Source organism: Lampetra fluviatilis, chromosome 14 (genome assembly GCF_964198595.1).
Source record: "Lampetra fluviatilis chromosome 14, kcLamFluv1.1, whole genome shotgun sequence".
Lineage (NCBI taxonomy): Eukaryota > Metazoa > Chordata > Hyperoartia > Petromyzontiformes > Petromyzontidae > Lampetra > Lampetra fluviatilis.
Window position 1 is genome coordinate 5369091 of NC_136288.1, and position 21990 is coordinate 5391080.

General features: G+C 37.5%; 1 protein-coding gene across 9 annotated transcripts in view; it reads right to left on the bottom strand.

Annotated features, from left to right (window-relative positions):
- Window positions 1-21990, bottom strand: part of FAM135A (family with sequence similarity 135 member A) — a 97030-nt gene that overhangs the window by 28639 nt on the left and 46401 nt on the right. For 4 of the 9 annotated variants that reach the window (XM_078862630.1, XM_078862631.1, XM_078862633.1 and 1 more), the window contains 5 exons: window positions 18025-18122; window positions 13815-13966; window positions 10019-10129; window positions 6515-6628; window positions 799-5179 (listed from right to left, as the gene is read on the bottom strand). In XM_078862630.1, the coding sequence (XP_078718756.1) occupies window positions 4974-5179; window positions 6515-6628; window positions 10019-10129; window positions 13815-13966; window positions 18025-18122 (681 nt within the window). In that variant the 3' untranslated portion in view covers window positions 799-4973. Of the gene's footprint in view, window positions 1-6; window positions 90-798; window positions 5180-6514; window positions 6629-10018; window positions 10130-13814; window positions 13967-18024; window positions 18123-21990 lie in introns of those variants that run through there. The other 5 variants (XR_013637358.1, XR_013637359.1, XR_013637356.1 and 2 more) reach the window with 3 other exon arrangements.

Sequence of the window (21990 nt, forward strand, 5' to 3'; positions counted from 1 at the left end):
ATTTACCTTTTGTCCAGGTTATAAGATGTTCCAGATAATGTTCCAGAATAGAATACGCACCCCAAACTTGTGCCCGGTTTCAGTGCTATCTAAATGTGGTTGCACACACACAGACACACCGACCGGATTGATTCAAACCCAACTATTTAATATAAGAGAAAAAAAGAAATGTATTTTACTTTGTGGAATAATATATTGCCCAATGTTTACAATAAGGCATACTTTACTGCCTTAAATATACCTTTCTCAAGATTTTCATGAGGAAAGTGTTAAAAGTAAATGAAAACTAAACAAAATCTTGCTTTTAAAAGGTCAATTTATTAACATCCCAAATGTCGTTTCATTCTAGCAGTCTAAAAATATCACCCTTGTGCATCATTATAGGACAATCAATAAACCATTTAATGTTATTTCTCCTTTCAGGCAGAAAAGCAAAACCATGTTAAATATAACTATTAAAAGCAACACAAACCAATGCAATACATCAAAACACCAACCTTCATTCAGATGTCACTGATAGAGGTCAATATTGCACAACGTTTAACATGCTATGAGAATATGGTATGAAGTGTTTATCAGCTGTTAGCAGGTGGTCAATAATGTGCAAATATTTCAGCAACAGCGTCTTCAGTTCAGATTGGTTTTAAATAAAACATTTCTGCTTGAATATGATTTTCTTTAAACAATTAACATGCATTTTGTATTATAATCTGTGTATGAACATTGCCATATTTGTATGTAACAAGTTTCCCAAAAGAGCAGATCTGCCCAGAACCAAAATCAAACGTACATTTGTAAAAAAAAAAACAAGCAAATATGACCAGAATGTCCACGCACGTAAGCACACACAAATCTAAATTTACGCACACTTGTATCACTGCATTGGAAAAAAAAATCAATGGCTTTGGCACATCTTACAGAGAAAATTAAAGAGGCGATAAATCTCTCCAAATAATCCATTTAACGGTCTGAATTCCAAAATAGTACATTGTTTTATTCTCCTCATTCAGGATTTCAGCAGCTGTGCAAATGGGAGAAACGAATTATTCTTGTTGCTTTTAACTTCTATATTTTAAACACTCAAATTGCGTGTTCTTCCCATCATACATTGCGATGTAATACACAATTTAAGCTGAATGTTGTTTCATGTATATTCTCGTCTGCCAGGAGATGGCAGTGTTTAGTATCACTCCCTTATTGGCATGGGCTTTCTCTGGGAACTCAATGTTTCAATTGTGGAGTTGGCTAAACATCCCAAAATGCGTGATCCTCCTGAAAAAAAGGAACGGGACTCAGCCAGCCTTTACTTTGCAATTGACATTTTTGAATGCAATGTATTTGCTTTCTCTGTAAATGTTCAAGTAAAATTGTGTCTATTAATAATTACAATCATTTAACAGTACTCCAATTGTGTAATAAATGTTAACTTTGCAAATTCGGACATGACACCATTGGCAAACAATTGCCACGTATTCAAATATAAGTCTTTAATATCCACTTTGCAGTACATAACCCAATTTGATAATACCCTAATATATCACTGGATGGATATTGCCATCATTTACCATTCATTATTCATCATTACTGCTTCCAGCAAAGTGAAAGAGTCGGCATAAGTTTTAGTCAAGCTGGGAATGGAGTCTCAATTAAAATTCTCAGTTATTACATTTTACGTGTTGCTAAAATGTTGAAATATTCATTTTTGCCTGCAATTGTGGATATTTTTTTTTACAAACCAATTCAGAAAGCTGTTTCTTGTAAACTATTTTAAACTTTAAAAAGTAAAACAATGCTATTATCTGTCAATACCAAAAGTGGGATAAATGACATTACATGGATTTGGTTTGTGCCTTGTGAACATTTTTTATTTACATTATTACTGCTAGGTCTATAACTAAAGCACTGAAAATACGTTTGCATTGGTTTAAGGTACATGGAGAGCTTACTTTAAAATAGCTGGCAAAACAACATTTATCGTTCCAAATGGAATATTGAATTCTATTGAACTAAGTACATTAAAGAATCCACACAAATGGAAGAATTTTTTTAATTCATTAAAATGTGCTTCAGAATTTAAATGTGATCTTATTACAAACATATATATATATCTTTAGCCATGGCTGAATTATTTGTAAACTGTTAACAGTATACATGTCAATGTCTCCACACATTAATCGTACGCATAAATATAAGCCAGTGGGGGATTTATGCGAGGCTGCCTCATAAAAAAATCAGAATTCAACAAACGTTTGTTCTACCGTGTTCTGAAAAAAAAAACAATGAAAATAAGTCATCAAACCCAACATACCAGTTTTCTCAGCACCAGCTTGTAAAATCATCATGAGTGCAATCGGCGCGCTTAAGTTCCGTTTTCCAATCACACCTCAACTGGAAATCATTTCCTGGCTCACACATGCAAGTTTAATTTAAACAAGAGGGGAGAAAACCTGTTGATTTTGTTTCTGTTTATGTTGGTACTAGTCTGCATTAACAAACCATAGTAATAAAACACAATGTGATAATTGTGAAAAAATTCTAGGAGTAGAAATGTCTGAAATTACCTTATTTAGTAGAAACCAGTTGCAGCTGCACTTGGACACAATCGTGAAGGGCTTGCAATCAATAGAATCCTCAGACATTTCTGGGTTCCTGAGACCTTTTCAAATCCACAGGTTTTCATTGATTTTTTTTTTTATAAAGCAATGTTAATGTCACATACAGCCCTCTCAGCATTTAGGATACCCAATAGAAATATTTAATGTAGAGTATCGTCTTTACCATAACTTCCCAGTGACAGATTTTGTAAAGGCATGTCAACTCTAAGCTGCCCAATATTTTCGTTACCTTTTGCACAATTTCGGACTTCAAAGCAGTATAGCTGGTGTATGCACAAAATATAAGAGAAGAACCCAATCAGCCTCATAGTGTTTCATGTGCCAGATGCATTTAAGAGATGAATATCCAGCAAAAGTGTACGTGACACGCAAGCTTAGGACTATGAGCATGTCAGCTAGAATCACGAGAGCCAGCCTATTCATCTTCTGCATTGTCATTTGCGATTTGTCATTACACGTTTAAATGCAAATTGTATTTCCACTTACTCAAACGTTATAAGATATTTATAAACATACCACCCAAATACTTGCAATTTTAAAACATTTATATAAAAGTACAAACAGAATATATATTTATTTTCAATATCGTGTATTTACCTTTTGTTGCCTCGGACAAAAGACACCCACAGTATATTTACCTGCCAAGAAGTTTGAGTTAAAATGTTTCTAACCTACTGCATACTAAATACTACAGAACATTGGAGATTTAAAAATACAAAAAGGGAAATACAGACTATTTCAAAATGACATTTATTAAAATCACACTGTCCCCATTTTAAAGATAAAAATGGTTATTTACAAAGTAAAATCAGATGTGTACAATTGTATTTAAACACTAAACCAAGTTCTTACATATTATTCAGTTGCTATCAAGTGTCCATTGTTTTTTGTGTTCATTTAATTTCCAGTAAAAACAAAACCTCATGCTGATAAATTGTGCTTTACAGGCAGCGATAGCCAGGAATGCAATTATGATTGGTTTTATACATGTGCAGCCAATGTCCTTAAGGACATGCCCGTGTTCAACTTGAGTTAAACAATTTGTTGGCATCAATTTGAATTGCATTCCTCAACAGTTCACTCTATAACAAAATCCTCAGCAAAAGAAGTAAAACATGAGACAACTAACTGATGTCCCAGTGATGATGAGAGCAAAGAAAAGTAACCAGATAATGCCCCTAGAATAAAGCTAGATAAATGCACCCATGTTCCATAAAACATCACCTTTGAATGTAGCAAATTGAGCCTCTTAAACATCTTGAATTACAAATATCCTGCAGCATTTGGAAATTACATTTGGTGTAAAGAATGCAAAGCAATACATCTTAGATACAGTTCAAAATATTCCCGTACAAAAGAAATCGTGCTATAATTGTATATACACACACAAAATGTACATGCATATATATATATAATGAATGCATATGTACATATAAATGTATGAGAACGATGAGCAGAAGACTTTATTGAACCGCATGTCACCCGCAAGGTTTGATAAGTATACTTATCTCACTGAATGTGTTTCAGACTAATTAATAAGTGCACTCAAAGCTTACCTCGGTCATAGTTCAAAAGTTAACGTTGCCAATTCATTTACAAATAGACGAGGCTGGTAAAAATGTTAAACGGGGATTCTGAACAGTCGCATACATCTAACATGTGATATTCTACTGGGGCCTCTGCTTTGACACTTGTGCTGGTTCTAAGTGACATATATTAGCAAACTCATGTACTTATGTCACAGGCAAAATGCTGTGAGATCAGCCCAAATTCAGGACACCGACATGCATTATGTAATGTGATAAAAATGCTAAAAATTATATTACTAAATGCAATATTGCTCTTATATAAATGTGTATTTGTATTCCAGCATTGTTAATTCGTATTAAAAATAAGGGATAGAAAAAAATATTGTGGTATTATAAATTGGAAACCAGAAATCCAAAGGAAGCTGTATTTTAGGAACAGCCAAGATGGTGCTTGTATATAATTCATTAGTATAGGGCTTCAAAATGTATTAAAATATTTTTTTAAATTTTCCTTTAAGACACCTACTAATGTGGGGCAGCTTATGTTCTAATTAAAAAGTAATGCAACAATAAAAATGCATACACTCAAATACCGACAATAAAGAACAGACCCAGGTGTTTTACCCTTAGCCATGGCCATAACAGGACAGTTCCAAATGTGAATCAATGCAAATGTAAAAAAATACAACATCAATATCCACAGTGCAGAACAGAGATTACATTCTCAGCAAAATCGCACCACCACTTTATGCTACATCACCAGTTTTTTTTCCCAAAACATCATCATCAGCCTCTCTCAAACTGCCAGGCTTCTGGCTGCCACACCAACCTATCGGAAATACTTCAGGCCTGCGACGAGGAAAAACTTCTCCAGAAATATCTCCGAGTCGAGCACGGCGATGTGAGCGGCACGTCCGATGATGGAGTTGGCCGTGCTGGGGAGTGCGTGGATGGCGTTGTAGCGCACAAGGCTGCACTCCTTATTCTCCAGCACGGGCTTTAGCAGGTTGAAGATCATCTCCATGTACACAGGACCTGTAGACACGTACCACAGCAAGTACAATCAAAATCAATTAAATGCTCCTACCTATCCAGCAGCGATTTGCCCAACGGCAATCATGACATCTTTTCATAAGTCGAATGGCTAAATGTAATGTAAAGATCAGGAAGATTTCATCCATTACCAAAAGCTTCCACATTAAAGCACAACAGAAGCAGTTTTATTTGCCTTTGTCTTTCGGGTGAGTCATGAGCACAGTGTGGTCTGTGAAACTAATGGAACTCTGCATCCCAAACAATCCGAGGCCAAAAAAATGCCTCATCTTAATTAATTTTGAGCATCGGAAGAATACCATTAATTTAAGTCATGGACTACTTGTGTGGGTCTCTCCTATATCAAATATATATGAGATGCAGCAGTTACTGGGTGGGAAACTGTACCGTCGGAACTGTGCAAAATGGGCCAGTGGCAAATATGCTGACCACTAGGCTACTCAGCCATGTAGTCTAAGAACATTTGTCCAAGTTCTCCTTTCGCTAGACTGCCCATTAGCAGCATCAACATTGCCAGTTTTGCAACATCAACATTACCAGGAAATGCTTAGCATTTCGTGCACTTTGCTTATGAAAAAATAAACAGTACACTCCCTGCAAAGCCTGTGCACTGCTCGTAGAGATGGTATGCAAGCTGTTAGCCAATCAAAATACGGACACCGAATCAACATTAAAATACAATAGATATAATTTTATATAAATATTCTCAAAAGCAATGTTTTAAGAAAATATTTTAATAATTTTGTGTAGTATTAATGCCATTTGCAGAATATTTTTGTATTGCAAAGTCACAATGCAGACCAAATACTTTACAGAAGATAAGTATACAACTATTTTGTGGAGCATCATTTTACGTCGACAAGCGCAGTAATTTAATATATATTTTTTACAATAATTTTACAGCTTAATTTTTTTGTCACAATAGTCAACTGCATTTATACTGGCTACGAATGAAAACAAAGGTATATAATACATATTTGATAAGATAAAATGAATGATTATACCGTTGGTTTCAATGGTCCATTTAAAACGCCACAATGACGGAAATCGATAATAAATTAAATGGATGATTGTGCATAAAACAAAGATAGGAAAAGTGTGCATATTTTGATTGGGAAAACTAAAGAAAATATTAAAAGGTGCTAACACAATTTAACACCTAATTCTACTGATAAATCATTTTTTATAATCAAGTGATTCAAAAACGATACACTCATCAGTTGCACGAAATTGAATCCACGCTGGAATCGTTGCCAAAAGCGGTCACCCTTTGATGCAGGCAATCAATTCAGGGCTCTGCCTGATGGGGCTCTTCACCTGACTGTTTGTCCTTTGTGGCCGTTTTGCAGACTTCAATGCGTGCCGAGTGGAAGGGAACGTAACGGTCTTGCATTGAACCCACGAGCACCACGTACTTAAAGTGCTGAAGTCCTGGAAAACAGCAATCACATTGGCGTGAGCGATGGGAACATGCAGGAGGCACCAAAGGACACTACTGGACTTAAGCGAGTCCTGTTTCAACACATTCAATATAAATACACCATGTGGTTAGGAGGCAGCTTTCTCTTCCATAACAGGGATATGCATGAATGACTTACTGCAAGATATTTTAACGCACGAGCGCACTATACCAAGATAAACGATTTATATTATGGACAAATACACAATTTGTTGCATTCCAACAGTCAGTCATATTCATATTTCCATTGTAAAAATCAAGCCAAAGAAAAAAGTAAATTATTAATAATTATAAAATTAATGTTAGGAAATTTTTAATGACCAGCTAGATAGCCTTGAGGTCACACCACACACTCCAATAAACCATTTTGCAATACAAAAGCTACCCGATGCCTACATGACGTACCAGTGGTTTTCCTATAAATAAACCTGTCATCGGAATATGGAATTTCCATCCACTGTAGACATGTCCTACCAAGTTAATGAAAAAAATAATGGATTATTACTATAATAGCCCAGAAATGTATGTAACGGCGTAACGTCACTCCACATGCCGCACCCCCCATTATAAATAATAAAATAATCATGAGCGGGTGGATTTTTACACTCGCGCAGAAGAAGGTCGAGCGGAAAAATATAGTTTTTTCGCAAAGTCACTTCAAATATGGCGTTTCTTTACAGAAAGTGACGGTCAAAAAAATATGCGCAGCACACTGCTACATCCGTACGTGACGTCACTGCAAAAGAGCCCCCCCTCATGACTATAAAAATAAATAAAAATGTTACGCAAATTCACTTAAAATTGTATGTTTCTTTACTGAAATTTTATCAAATAATTCTACGCGGCAACAAAGTGCTTTTGTCTTCTTGGTTCTTTCGGTAAAGTCACGTAGAAGGGAAGTAATAAAATAATAAAAACAAAACATAATAAAATTATATAATTCTCACGACGTTTCGGCCACAACGCAAGCAGCCGTCCTGCTTGCGTTGGCTGCTTGCGTTGGCTGCTTGCGTTGGCTGCTTGCGTTGTGGCCGAAACGTCGTGAGAATTATATTATTTTATTATGTTTTGTTTTTATTATTTTATTACTTCCCTTCTACGTGACTTTACCGAAAGAACCAAGAAGATGAATCCCTGCAGTCACGAAAGCTTTAAATCGAAAGTGCTTTTGGTTTATTTATTTCTTCAGCACTTTAAACAAAAGGTAAGTCTAATTTTTGCTTCTAAATTATGATAAAATATATACATTTCTCCATGATTTTCCAGATATTGTATCGAATTCAAATTGATTTCAACCCCAGCGAGTGAAAGCAGAAGAAAATAAAGTATCACAGCAGCGATTTTGAACTAATTGAAGGTGAACATTAACAACTGCTGTTGTGCGCATATGCGGGGATGATACTCTTATGCGGCGACGGAAGCTCATTTCATGCTAATCTCTCTCCCTAATCTCTCTCTCTAATCTCCCCCATTAACACAACTGACATGCTTGCGTCCGAGTTCCAGCTCAGACCCCCCATCGCCACAAATAACCTCTTGTTGTAACAGCTCTCTTGCTGGTTCAGCAGTTCCACTGCAGGATTATTTTATCTGCCTTAGGATGACCGCTTGTGTTGCGATCGAAACGTCGTGATATACAATTTTTTTTTCTACCTACGTGGCTTACCGAAAGAACCAAAGAGTATGGATTCCTGCAGTCACGAAAGCTTCAAATCAAGATTTAATTGAAGGTGAGTTAAATACAGTGACATGAAGGGACGTGTTTTATGACATAGTTTCGTGCAAGAATCACTGCCATTAATACAGTACGACAGTGAAATGCAGTGAAGTGTTTGATTACATCGTTTTGTGCAAGATTCACTGCCATTAAATTTACACAAGATACAATAATACTCTGGTCAATTTTTTAGTAACTTTAATGGTTATGTTTGGTCTTTTTTAATTGAAAACTTACTTCTGACAGTATAAGCAGTCTACTTTCTTCACTCTACGCTTTCAATCGTCCATCGGGGAAGGAAAATTTGTCAGTTCAAAGATTCAGGTGAGTTTAAAGCAGTGCTAAAGTTGTGTGAAGTGTTTATTAAAATTATTTTGAGACAGATATTGTTTGCCTTTTAAAATTGCACAAGATACACAAGAGTCCGTGCTCAAATAATTACAGCTCTAACTCAATCGTGTCGGAAAATCCTGCGGACGCATTGAATCACCCTCCAGAATTTCAAACGCCTTCAGGAATGCTGCCACACACATTGGCACTGAAGACAAGCGTTATCATCATGCTGCTGCAAAATCTTAACCCGAAGAACAGTCTTTGCAATGGAACACGTTTGATGGCCAAATCATTACAAAATAACTTCATCACCGCAAACATTGTATCGGAATGCAACCGAGGCGAAATCGTCTTCATCCTGAAAATCGACCTAACTCCAAGTGAGGTCACTCTTCCTTTCGTACTGAAAAGACGACAAATTCCGATAATTGCGATGACGATCAACACGTGCCAGGGTCAGACTTTTGAAAGTGTGGATATTTATCTCAATGAACCCGTGTTTTCCCATGGACAGTTGTACGTGGCTCTGCCTAGATCGAAAAATCCTCAGCGAATCAAAGTGTTCATCAAGGATAGTCAACTGCAGGGAAACCTTTTGAACAGTGATAAGAGATTCACACAAAATATCGTATACCGAGAAATCTCCCAAGTCCTTAATTTCATTTTTTAAGTTAAGAAAAATGTATTTACGTGCAACAATTCCTAAAAAGAATTACAATCACAAGAACATGTAAATGTACATCTTTAATATGACAGCTTCCGTCCTAGGAAGGGCAAAAGGCTAGTTATTCAATAATATATCTATGGGACCCTTTTTGCTTGTATCAAAGGGTCCAATAGATACAACTGCTCAACCAGAGGTACTTACAATGCTTTTGTGCCGTTCGCCTTTTGGCATTGTAGTATAACACTGGTGAGACAAGGCCATACAGGAGGCTGTCTCTGGTGTAGGTCAATCAGGTTCAAGAACAATGGGTACATTATCGAAGCATGTTTGTTTTGCATATTTTACCCATGCAGATTTGACACATTGCAATAGGTGCCTATTTGGTGTTTGAACATCTTAACACCTGTATTATTTTCGGAAAGGATAAGGCCTAATCTTTTTCATAATTCAAGAACGTAATCTATCGTGTGTCTGCATGAGGCATGATGCAAAAATACATGTACAAACCATCAGAGGCTTGGCACGTACTTAAAATGTGAAGGGAAAAGGAGTCAGAAGTGAGAAATAAATGACATCCTAAGGACAACTGTTCTATTGTTTGTGCATGGGTTCGGATTATGTATTGCACTGACGTTAAACACTCACCTGTCTTCTGGCTGAGTCTATAGAGGAAGGTTTGCCGTGGGTCTGAGTGGTCACGGCAAGTCAGCTGCAGCAGAGAGCCAGACTTTTTCCACTTCTGCATAAACCAGAGGCCTGCAAACAAGGAACACGCGTTTTTATGACTGCCCAACCTCCATGTCTCCAATTGCAAGGAGTTGGATAAATCTGGGTCGTAAAGTTTTAAATATAATCATGAAAAAGACCTAAATTATGCATAATGCAATAGCCATTTTCCATAGCTACACTCATTCCTCAAGAGGAGTGAGAGGCTTTTCTCTATTCATTCCACGTTATTTTTTTATTCCACTTTCAGCTAAGTTTAGTGCTCCCCAATGCCTCGGCTCTGCCAGAAACCGCAATTAAAGTTGTAAATCTTCCTTGTGCCTTCTCTTTGAGGTATATTAACTTTAAATAATGACCACAACATTTATATAAAAGACAAATTCGACACATTAAACATTCGGCTGTGCAGAACATATGTATTCCAGTGCATAGTCCCTTAGCTAGGCAGTACAGATAAGAAACCTTTATTTCCATGTTTTCGATTTGCTCTTCTTTCAAGCAAAGTTTTACAAATGGTATCACATCATCTAGCCAAGCTTGTATATAAATGTTGAAAGGGCATGAACCACATTCTCTCACGAATGTGAAAGGTAAACAAACTACAAAAATAAACCATACAAACACAGAATGCCATATTGGTTGCACAGACAGTTTATTATTTGCGACCTACGTACACAACTGTTGGAAAACAGTACAAATATGATCGGTTTTAAACTATTCATGGATTAAGATCTCTTGTTTAAAAGGATTATAAAACCCTGTGTATGTAACAGGACATTTTTATAAGTTAATTATATTACTTGTCGGAGAAAAATAAATGAATAGCTGCAAGCTTGTGCAACATTGGATATATATCACACTTGTCAAATTCTGCCACAGCGAAAATGAAACACAAATGTGTTTGTACTCGTACATAGATCGAATGGAGCACTGTATTTGTAATCTTCACACTTATTATCCCTCGCAGGTCATACGGGTGAGCTGTCCACAAACTGCTCTATGGACAGGCACACACATAAAAGCACGCCACACTTGCTTATTCCCTTGCCTATGCGACCGACTCTCTGCGGCCATTCTGTCACCAGTTTGTGCGTCAGTTGTCATTATTGTTGTATGTCAGAGCCAAGTCCATTTGCTTTCATTTCATTCGAATTGTCATCATCAATAAAAGCGAGCTCAGTAAAGGCATGCCGAGCTTCGCATGCATATAAGAAGAATATGGTGGTTTAGCAACCCACATGCAATTCACCCTCACTTTATACACATACACCCATGCACACTCACCTACACACACGTGTACAATAAAAGTACAGCCCTACAAATTACTGCTACCTGCTGACGAACTGGGGGGCATGCGTGTATAAAACGTAAATCACGCATGTAAATATGTGAACATCTGTGCCATGCGCACAGACATTCCATAATGAAGAGACTTTAATCAGAGATCAAATACCAATATCCATACTCAGATTCAACGTGAATCTATCATTTCTTAATGTTGCAGGACCACATTATTGTGGTAACTTATCATACAATGTTATGAGCAATAAGGTCATGACATTGTAAGCTAGATCTTAGGAACAGAGGAGACAGGGCTTCTGAGTCACATTTAATTAATACATTAATTTGTATTTAGCCTTGACCCTGATAACCTGAAAATATTTTTCAGCACACAGTGCAGGTAAAATAGCATACATTGGTTTCTGTTCATACCAAATTACATTGGACTAGACCTTTTGTTCGACAGTTGACCTCAGTTAATTGCCTCATAATTGCCTAATTAGCCTGCATTACTACGTTGCGTTTTAAAGACTCGTTTCTAAGCATGTGTTTGAGAGCGAGTGTGTGTGTGGGTGTTTCGGACAATGTTCCTAACATTAGCATACACTGATCATTAGACGATTTAATGAGAAGCATCCAACATGTGCTCTTTGAATATTTTGCATTTCAATCTACTTATGTTTGCTGTCTAATCAACCAATGGTACAATTCAGCATCGCCTATAACTATGATCATTCCGTGTTGAAATAAACCAATTATTATGCAGCTTCCAAAATATACTGGCACTGGCCATGACCCGTGAATATACAAATGGTAAAAGTGGAGTCTCCGCTATTAACTGTTCAAATATGTGAAAAATACATTCTGCATTTATAACCATGGTGCTTAATGCATAGACCTCTGACCTAATCCACGAGAACGAGACAAAACTGGAAATGATTTGCATGTCTTTATTCCTATATTCACTGCACCACCAAGCTGTTGGATGTCGGGCTGTGTGCAGTCATGAGTGCAGTCCAAGGCATGCTGGGCATGGTCACACATGTGTGCAATCAAGTGACACGGGGGGTGGGTTTTGTCGGTCACGTACAACAACATTTGTGTGCCTACTAAACTTTCCTGCAAGGCAAGGCGACCTTTAGAAGGTAGTAGAGCAAGTAGCCCGTAGGCCTATATGTACATATATATACGACTCTTATCCCATTGATTTTTCTACTTTTACTTAAAATTACTCAGTCTACTCACGCACAAAAATATTCCATGGGTGAAATATCCTAATGCAGAACCACTTGATATTTTTTTTCAAACTCAGCAAGGTTTTTCTACACAAAAAAGGCATTATTTCCTAGTATTTTTACTCTTAAACATTTGGTTGGCCTTTGACCAAACAATACGCCCGATCTCATCAAGGTTTGAGCATGGATAGCGATTTGATGGGTATCTACAATGCATAGAACAGTAATGTAACCGGCAGTGGGACTATGTTGTAAGCAGCAGGCAGTGCAGAAAAATCCATTGTTGAACTCCACTATGCTCCAAGGTCTATGCTCCCTATATTCACCCAACCTGCACTGACCAGACTGGTGAAGTATGGTCAAATAACCCCCGTGCCCCATATAGAGTGAGGAGACCCTCATTCAGCAGTGGATTTACAATAAGGCTGTACATAAATACATTGAAGTCTGGGTTTACTTTTAAATATTTAAAGACAGGCTAACAGACACAAAATCTCAAGGTGAATATGCCATGAAATCTGGCAGCATCCGCCCTAATGCCTAACTCACTCTCCAACCCAGACATGAATCCTCCACTGAAATGCAAATAACACAAGAACTTTAATCTGTGACTACACATGAAAAAAAAATCTAAATATGTTCATCCATCAGTCTATTGGCTTTTCAGTCAAGTATTACTGCAATATCAAAATAAAAAAGTATACCTGCGAACTCATGAATTAATTTCAGAAACAAAACATTAAAAGGGTCAGTGTTAACATTTAAAATTAACACTGACCCATAATAAAGTTTTACTCCAGAGTTGTTTCTAGTGGTTCGGAAGCCATGTGTTTGACACACCACTGGCAAGCCAAACAAGCATGGGCAGTACACTCATGCTTGTTTGAACTTTGAGCCACAAGACAACCGCTTTAAGTTTTCCACAAAGTGGAACTCATTTTAATCACCAGTCAATCTATGACCAGAAGTTGAACCCACATTTCCTTTTCGGAGGTGAATGCTCTTGCTTACATTGCATTATACTGGCAACTCATTTTATAAACAGGCGATTCAAAACGCTATACTCATTCATTTGCACTAAATAAAATCCACACCGAAGATGTTGCCAAAATCTGCCACTCTTTGAACCAATGCTCAAGGATAATCTTCACAGTACAGATGACTACATAATGTATTGGTGCAAGTAGGAGCACACTGACCAGTATTGACGAGGGTGCTACTGTTGTACAGGGTGCCCAGGTGGGGTCCGGAAAGAGACAGGAAGGTGTGCAGCTTTGGCAGGTAGTACTTGAACCGTGGTCTTGCCAGCACCGAGCGGATGATGATGTTTCCCAGGGAGTGACCAACAAAGCTGACGATCCACAAAATCACAAATCAAAACAGAAACTGAGCAGAACGGTTTGACATTAGGATGCATACAACCTGCAGTGCCCATGTAGGACCCTGGGTTATTTCTAAAGGAAAGTCATGTTAATCACTTTCACTTATCATGAATTGACATGTACGCTCATCTTACAATTGTTTTTAGTTCAAATCCTGTCAAAGGAGGGATCAACTCCAACTCAAAACCATAATCACTCCAGAGTCCATGTAATAGGAATGTGAGATTTTCACCACTGGCATAGATCAAGAAACAGCAATGAATGTATATATTTTTGCTCGATTTGAATGGAACTGAAACACGTTCATGAAAAGCACAGATACTGTGCAGTAATAATTCCTGCACATTGCGTACATCTGACCATGAGAAACACGTACCTAAATGCTGATCTAGGTCAAAGATATGAAGAGAGCAATAGTTATTTGCATTTATCGCTTCCGTGTACAGAGTTTGATAGAGATCGGATTTAAATTGCCATTGTTACAAATGGGACAGTCATGAACACAGACAGGTGAGACAAGAGTGAAAAAAGATAGGGTCTGAGAGACAAACTCAGAGAAAATAACAATGAGACAAATGCCCATTCTCACTAAATCCTGTGAAAAACATATTCACCAAGAGACAGGAGATTATATATTAATGCATTTCATTCGAATAGCTGAATGCTCCACATTATAAAACAGCTTTGTAATGGTAAACCTTTATTATTCGAAACGATGTTTTTGTCGAATGTTAATTCTACACTTCACAGTTGAAAACGATATTTATGTTACATATTTTCATTCCATAAATTAGGTGCAATTGAATCTTGCAAAACACAACACAGCTAATGTGATTCACCGGGAAATTAATGATTAGTGATAAAACTTTCAATTTTCATGAACAAATATTTTTAGGTACTTATTTTTATGGACATTTTTTTTCCACCAACATCTCTTTTGCACATTCACAGCAAACAAAGCAAGTTTATTCATTCCACGTGTGTTGTGGGGTTAGATGGAGGTTGCATCCAAGGGTATTAAATAATGCAATTCACATGCGATCAGACGGGGCCATCTGCAGGTAGGATTAGAGTGTGATTGAAGTCTTCCTTATCTGGCAACGGTTTGGTCATAACTCACAGCTGCCAAACGAAGAGAATTAACTACGGGAAAAATGCCAGTTCCTGTTCAATCACACCCCCATTACTAAGGCAGACCTCCACCTTTCCTGAATTCTGCGAGCACAACTCTTTCAATTTCATGTTTAACAGTGTACAGCAATGGGAATCTAAACCTGCTTAATGAGGGTGACCACTCTCCTTCTGAAGACTGATAATTTCTATCGGGAAACGTTTTGCCCAATATATAAAATGGCTCTCATATTCGCTCTCACTGACAGATCAAGTGCGATTCCATTGGTCTGTTTAAATTAGACATTCATGAGTCCACTACTCAGCAGGTGATACGTATTGGTCACTGCCATGGCACGTTATTGAAAGCAGTGCAATGCAGTCCATCAGTGTGCATCATCTGAAAATCCATATAACCTTTGCTTGCCTTTGTACACTATGGCCTCAATTCATCCATCTTAGTCGCCTTTGAGGTGAAGAGCAACTTGTCACCCTGACAAAGTGTGTCTGCATGTGTCTGTTATTAATAAGCTGGCCCAATGAAAACTGCACAAGTACCATATTCATCAAACACTGAAAATGTTGATCATTTACCTGAGTAAGCTGAGGCCACACTAAGGCTTAATCAGTTGCTGACCTTGACAGCTTAAGGCTAAAGATGACATGAAAGCAATCTTCCATTTAGAGATAGCACACATCAAAATAAACGCCACTCAACAGCACTACACCATTAGAGCTGACACGGCATCTGCAGACACAATACATTCCCCACGGAGCATACACTGCATAAGAGTTTGTTTAAATATGCCAGCTACATCTGAAGACCTGCCATAGCTGCTTATAATCTGCCGCTGGTTTTATTATTTGACCACAGTTCTCAAGGTCACTTCCAAAAAGAAAGCTGAATTTAAAATCCACCATTACAAAATGTTGCATTTGTACTGCTGCTCTCATTTTATGTGTTACACAACCTTGGCTATGCTTTTACGCAGCATTATTTAAACATGGTCAATGCAATTGGTCTCTTAGAGAGTTACTGTGACTGTGTCAGCTTTAAGCAACAGTATAATCACACGGGTGGCACTTCCAATGCAACGCGATGAACGATGCTGGATGGCCACAATTTAAGGCTTGGCAGAGTCTGTCTGCATAATTTAACGTACAGTTTTCACTTTGCATCCCTTCGTTATTTTACTAAGCAGCACTCGGCAACTGGGCTAGCTAGCAAAACATCATTTGAAATACTAATGTAATGTTATATAGGTCTTACGTTGTAAATGAACAATAACATGTTCACAATTTAACACTACCATTTCCACCGTTTTTACATCATTGCGCATCATCCATAAGTAAATTACAAAAAAAAGTAAGTGGGTATGAGCATTCTGGATGAAGGGAATAAAGATACAGAACATCGAATGTTCATGTACAATGATAGTACCCATTAATTTAACTACAAAAGCAACAATTGACACAATCAAGACCCATGTTTGTATGACAAGTACCTTGCACACACAAGGGACTGATATCCATGTTAACACAAATTAAACTAGCAATTCAATGTTTGTACCGATGCAAAAACGCTTAAAATTAGCAAGAAGGCACACGTCAGTTATTACTGGAAAATGACACTGAGACTGTGCCATGATAATGTCAGCTACCAGAATATTATTACATAGACCGTGCAGGTCTGCATAGAGCCAATGTAAAATAGAAGGTCCAGAATCTCATCACCTTAATCAAGCGTTTCCTAGAAAAGAATGCTGTGCAGAAATACATTAATTATAATAAAATGTTAACCAAATTTGCAATGAGGAAATACATTAATCAATTCTCTATTTACAATAAAGCCCGTGCCTATTGTAATAAATAATCACTTAGCAAAGAAGATACTGAGTATTTTACAACAAGCAGATCTTATTAATACATTCTTGACAATTCAATTGCAGTCAAAATAAAAAATAATTTTTTTGCAAAGACAGAGACGTAATAATGACTTACCTTTACGAATGATGTCAATAGGCATTTACTGTACTGTTTAAAACGGACAATGTAATACTTTTTAACATTAGCAGAATCACAATCCTTGAACTTGTGCAACGTGGTTCAGTGGCAACTGCTATACATGTTAAGCTATTCAACCACTTTGACGGCATGAAGCATGTTCCATCAACTACTACTACACAGGATTACTCACTTTGTCCGTGCAAAGCAAATTTGCAAGACTGCAGGGAGTAATTATGCACCAGGATTCACGAATGTATGCAAATCTTATTCGTTTCTGTGCAGAGTGTGAATTATACTGTGTGTGCATGGTATGTGAAGTTCCTGTACTCCAGGAAATTAATTCATCCAAAAAGGCTGAGATATACAGTCCAATATACTGCCAATCATTTCTTTCTTTACACATACAAACCCGCATCCTATAAATCTTAAAGAGAGCATATTAAAGATATGGAGATGACTGAGATATAGCATGCATGCACATAAAATGATTGACTGCACACTGAACACTTATAGAGTACGGGCTAGAGGATAAGGTTATATGCATATCAGCATGTGCACACCAAACACAATCTTATCACCAACAGCTGCCATGATAGCGACTACCCATTTTAGCTATCTGAGCTTTTGCAATAAGAAAAGCTACACACAAAAAATGCTACAGAATCAAGATTGGACCTACATTGTCTAGGCGACGGTAACAGTGTCTGATTTGGATTCATCTATTCAGGGCACGTTCACAATTGCAATATTTCTTCCATTTTTGAAAGGGCATTTAAGAGAAAATGTTTTACTCCATTTATTTTATGTGTGTATGTACCTGATTCTGCATAAGCTTTTTACTGACCTGAATATATTAGAGAGCAGAAATGCCACATTTCCATTCCTTCGTATCAAATGTGCAAGTTCTAACCTGATTTTGGAGACAACAAGGTTGTAGATTTGAATGTGCTGCACAATTTCATCCAGAAGGTGATCGGTCATGGTTTCAAAATCTGCAAATGTATCTCCCTGCAAAGCAGAACACAAAGCAGCACAGAATTGTTACATCAATCAATCATACGCGTGGCACACAGGCAAACTCAAACTCAAGGGTGCACTCGTCACAAAGATCGTTTTTAAATGCATAGGGATGCTACAATTTTCATATTGTAGTTTCTACAGATAAAGTTGTTTTATAGCTCGATATTTAGATTGTTTACTTTAAAGTTGTCTGTAAAGTTACAAGGTGATAGAGAAGTCGAAATATAATGAGAAGCACTGAAGTGGAAAATAAATCTTCCTTGGTGGCATGCCCTTTATTTTTCCATTTGCAGAAAGGATGCAATCCCCCTGAGGAAAAAGAGGAGAAAATCTCCTTTCAAACCTGGATTAGGCTAGCAATAGCACGAAATACAAACGTAAAAAAAAAACAATCAGAGATTTTAGCATAGTGTGAATCAATAGCACCCTTTACAATTATTGAGTCTCAAAGTACGCATGCAAACCGAATGGGACACAATAACATGCAGGGAACTATGGAACAAACTTGTACACCCGATTCTGAAAACTGCACAATTTACATAATTATGGCACATCGCAAACTCAACCTATTTGAATCGTGTTTGTCGATAGATTATGTCAGAGAGCCATCATTATCTTTATTTTATAGTTCAACAAAAAAATTGGTTTCTAATGCACAAAATAAAGAGACACTGCAATACACATTTCCAAACTCTAAATTTTCAACAAAAAAACTGCGTATTGTATTTGTTCTTAGCTGTATCAACGAATGCACGGTGCCCAAAATCATCACATTTCATATTCTGCCGCTGCCATGGTCCATTTACAAAAGTGGAAGAATTGAGCACATCGTCAAGATTTTATAAATGGAGGTGGCCCTTTTTCGTTGGGCACGCTGGTTACGAAAGCATGTTATCTCCATCGGTCCCATTTACACCTGATTAAGCAGTCGCACTAGTGATAATGATGATAGATTTAGCACTGGCTTTGTCGAAAACGCATTGCTGCAGACCAGCGCGAGCATGCATTAATTTACGCCAGCTCCTGTGGGGCCGCTAAAACCCATCTTTGAACGCTATGTGAATCCAAATTGTATTGTTTCGTGCTATTGTACTTTCATGCCGCAGCCGAAAAGGAAGTGACAAGTTCTGCCCACACGAACAGAAATTAATTTTCAAAGCGACAGCACCACAATTGTTTTCGTAGCAATCAGCATCGCCCTAAAATTTGCATGGCAAACAGCTATTGCTTACAGTTACAGCGAACTTCGCAATGCAATTTATTATCATTATCATGAATACTTTTCCACGCCCATTATTTATTTATTTAGTCTCATGGCATTGTTTTAACAAGTTGCATTACTCGATTCTCAATCAGAAGGTTGCGAGAACAAAAATCCCAACTGAAGGGTTAATTAAGCCAATCATCCCGCCGAGATTCATTAAATAAGTACAACTGCCAATGGATATGAGCATCACCTTAATGCCCCTCGATCCGAAGGTGCTAAACTATGCAATTAAACGTGTATTAATACGCTTAAAGTTCATTTCCAAGACAGATGTTTAAAGGGACATTCAGTTTCACAGATGAACATTCACAGTTGCACAAACTATGTGAATGCTATGTTGCATCTTGGGCAGTCAGACTGAGGAGATTAATAGATGCATTAGTAATCAGATCAATTTGTCAATGCACTGCTAGAAGAAGCCTTCCTCAGTTTGCCAGTCATGGAGGTTGTTTGAGCATACATCACCATACTAATCAGTGCAGGTTGGTAATGTGGTTTGGGTCCAGGACCGGTCCAAACTAAACTAAACAATTGTATTTTACCAGGGAAGGCCCACTGAGAGATATAGCACATTTTTCAGAAGAACTCTGGCCACAAATGATAACGTAGTGGATTATCACGTGGATATTTATAGCAGCCAAATACTCAATAAATGCGTGTTTCTAAACTATGTCAGCCATGGATAGGAATCAGACTCAGGTCACCAGGTTCATCGTACAGTGCACCAACCACTGCACCAAGGCAGAACATTTATATATTAAATTCTCAAACATGAAATCGATTTTTACATTTGAGACACTTGTAACACTGTGGAAGACACTGGACTCCGACTATTTTGCAAAACTGTGTATGTGTTTGTTATGAGTCAAACACAGATACATTTAAAAGCACTACCAAAATGGAGTTCATCCAGTTTATGGACGCCTACTCAGAGCTTTGTTTTTCATGCATGTGCAAATCTCCAAGCCATTAGAAATGCTGCAATTCTTCCTGAAATGAAACAACGATTTAACCTGGAAATGGCTATATAAGAAAAAAAGTATTATTGCTCAATATTCCCTGTGTGCTGTATCATAAATGCCCCATTACACGCTATCGATTGAAAAAACAAGCTAAACATTACCGAGTTTATAAATCATGAAATGAAAACTTTTCTGCTTGTGCTGGAGCACAAAGAAAGTATATATTAGATTTGTCTAAACATTTGCTCTATATCTTAAAATATAATGATCTTGCCGGTAAATATAAATGTTAGCCTCAACCATTTTTTAATCCACTCCTTGTTTATTAATCTGGCCACATTATTGGACAGTGTCACAAAGCATTCTTTACCATATAAGCAAATATACCGCACCTAGACAAATAACATTCCCTGAAAGGATGCTCAACATACCTCGACATTTAACAGTGAAACTAATGCAACAATCGTTATATGTTTGGCATGACAATGTACATTTAAAAAACGTGTGTAGCTTTCATGAATCAGATATCTGGCGTTTCAATGGAAGCCTAAAGCGAGGCCAAAAAACTAATTCTAAAACAATCAAACGGCTGTTTGTTCAGTGTCTGACACAACGGAAGTGGGTTGGCGGTGGGGGGAATTGGTTCCTTGTTTGGTCGATTGCATTGTCGCCTTGCAAATTGGCGAAAATCTTCAACAAAAAATGACTTCCAGCCATAGCATTATTGATTTGACAGTTGGCAACTTACAATAAAAAGTTATAATACTGCAAGTTAAACTCTCAGTCAGGGCTCGACTGGTCACGAACCTTCCAGGGTCTAAAAGAATACACACTGCAGTACTTTATTGGAAGTCAACAATGGCACTTCTGGTATTGGTTCATGGCCAGTAATCGAGTTGCCCCATTGCTCAGTTTTACTGATATCTATTTTTACTTGACTAGGAAGAGTTGGGACTCAGTGAAATGGTTGACACAAAGATGAGGCATGTGTACAAGTTAGACTTCAGGTGGACGAAACATAAAACACAAGGGAAGCCTTCAATAAGCTGTGAGTAATGGTAGGCCTTGATGATTATAGCTACGAAATGCAAGAGACCATGATGTTGCTGTGTCTGCAGAGCTGAAAGGCCTTAAAGCAAGTGTTGTATTTAAAGCATCAAGAGTTTTAAAAACGTCCCCGGAGATTGGTGGAAAGATGCGCTTGAATTAAATGTATCGGCAAAACATGCGTTTTACTGTTCTGCCAGTCACCTTACAGTACAGTGGGTTGGAAGTAGATAAAATACACAATTAAAACACGTGATTCACTGACCAGCCTCAAAAACAATAGGGTACAGGCATGCATCATCACCAAATGAAATCGGCCTCTTGTCAGTAAATTGAATTACACAGTAAAATGTGGGGATATCCAATTGAGCTGCAGGTGTTCAATAATCACCAGAGCTCCCTCCCTACTTTGACAAGGCACCATTGTCACCTGAACTCTGAAACAAAGTTAAGCAGATTTGTTTTGTTTCTGTCAAAAAAAATACAGTTATTGATTTGTCAATGCAGCAAATGTTTTTGGCAGCAATTATTGGAGAAAAAGTTGATTTTCCAATGCAACAAAAACAATCCCATATATTCG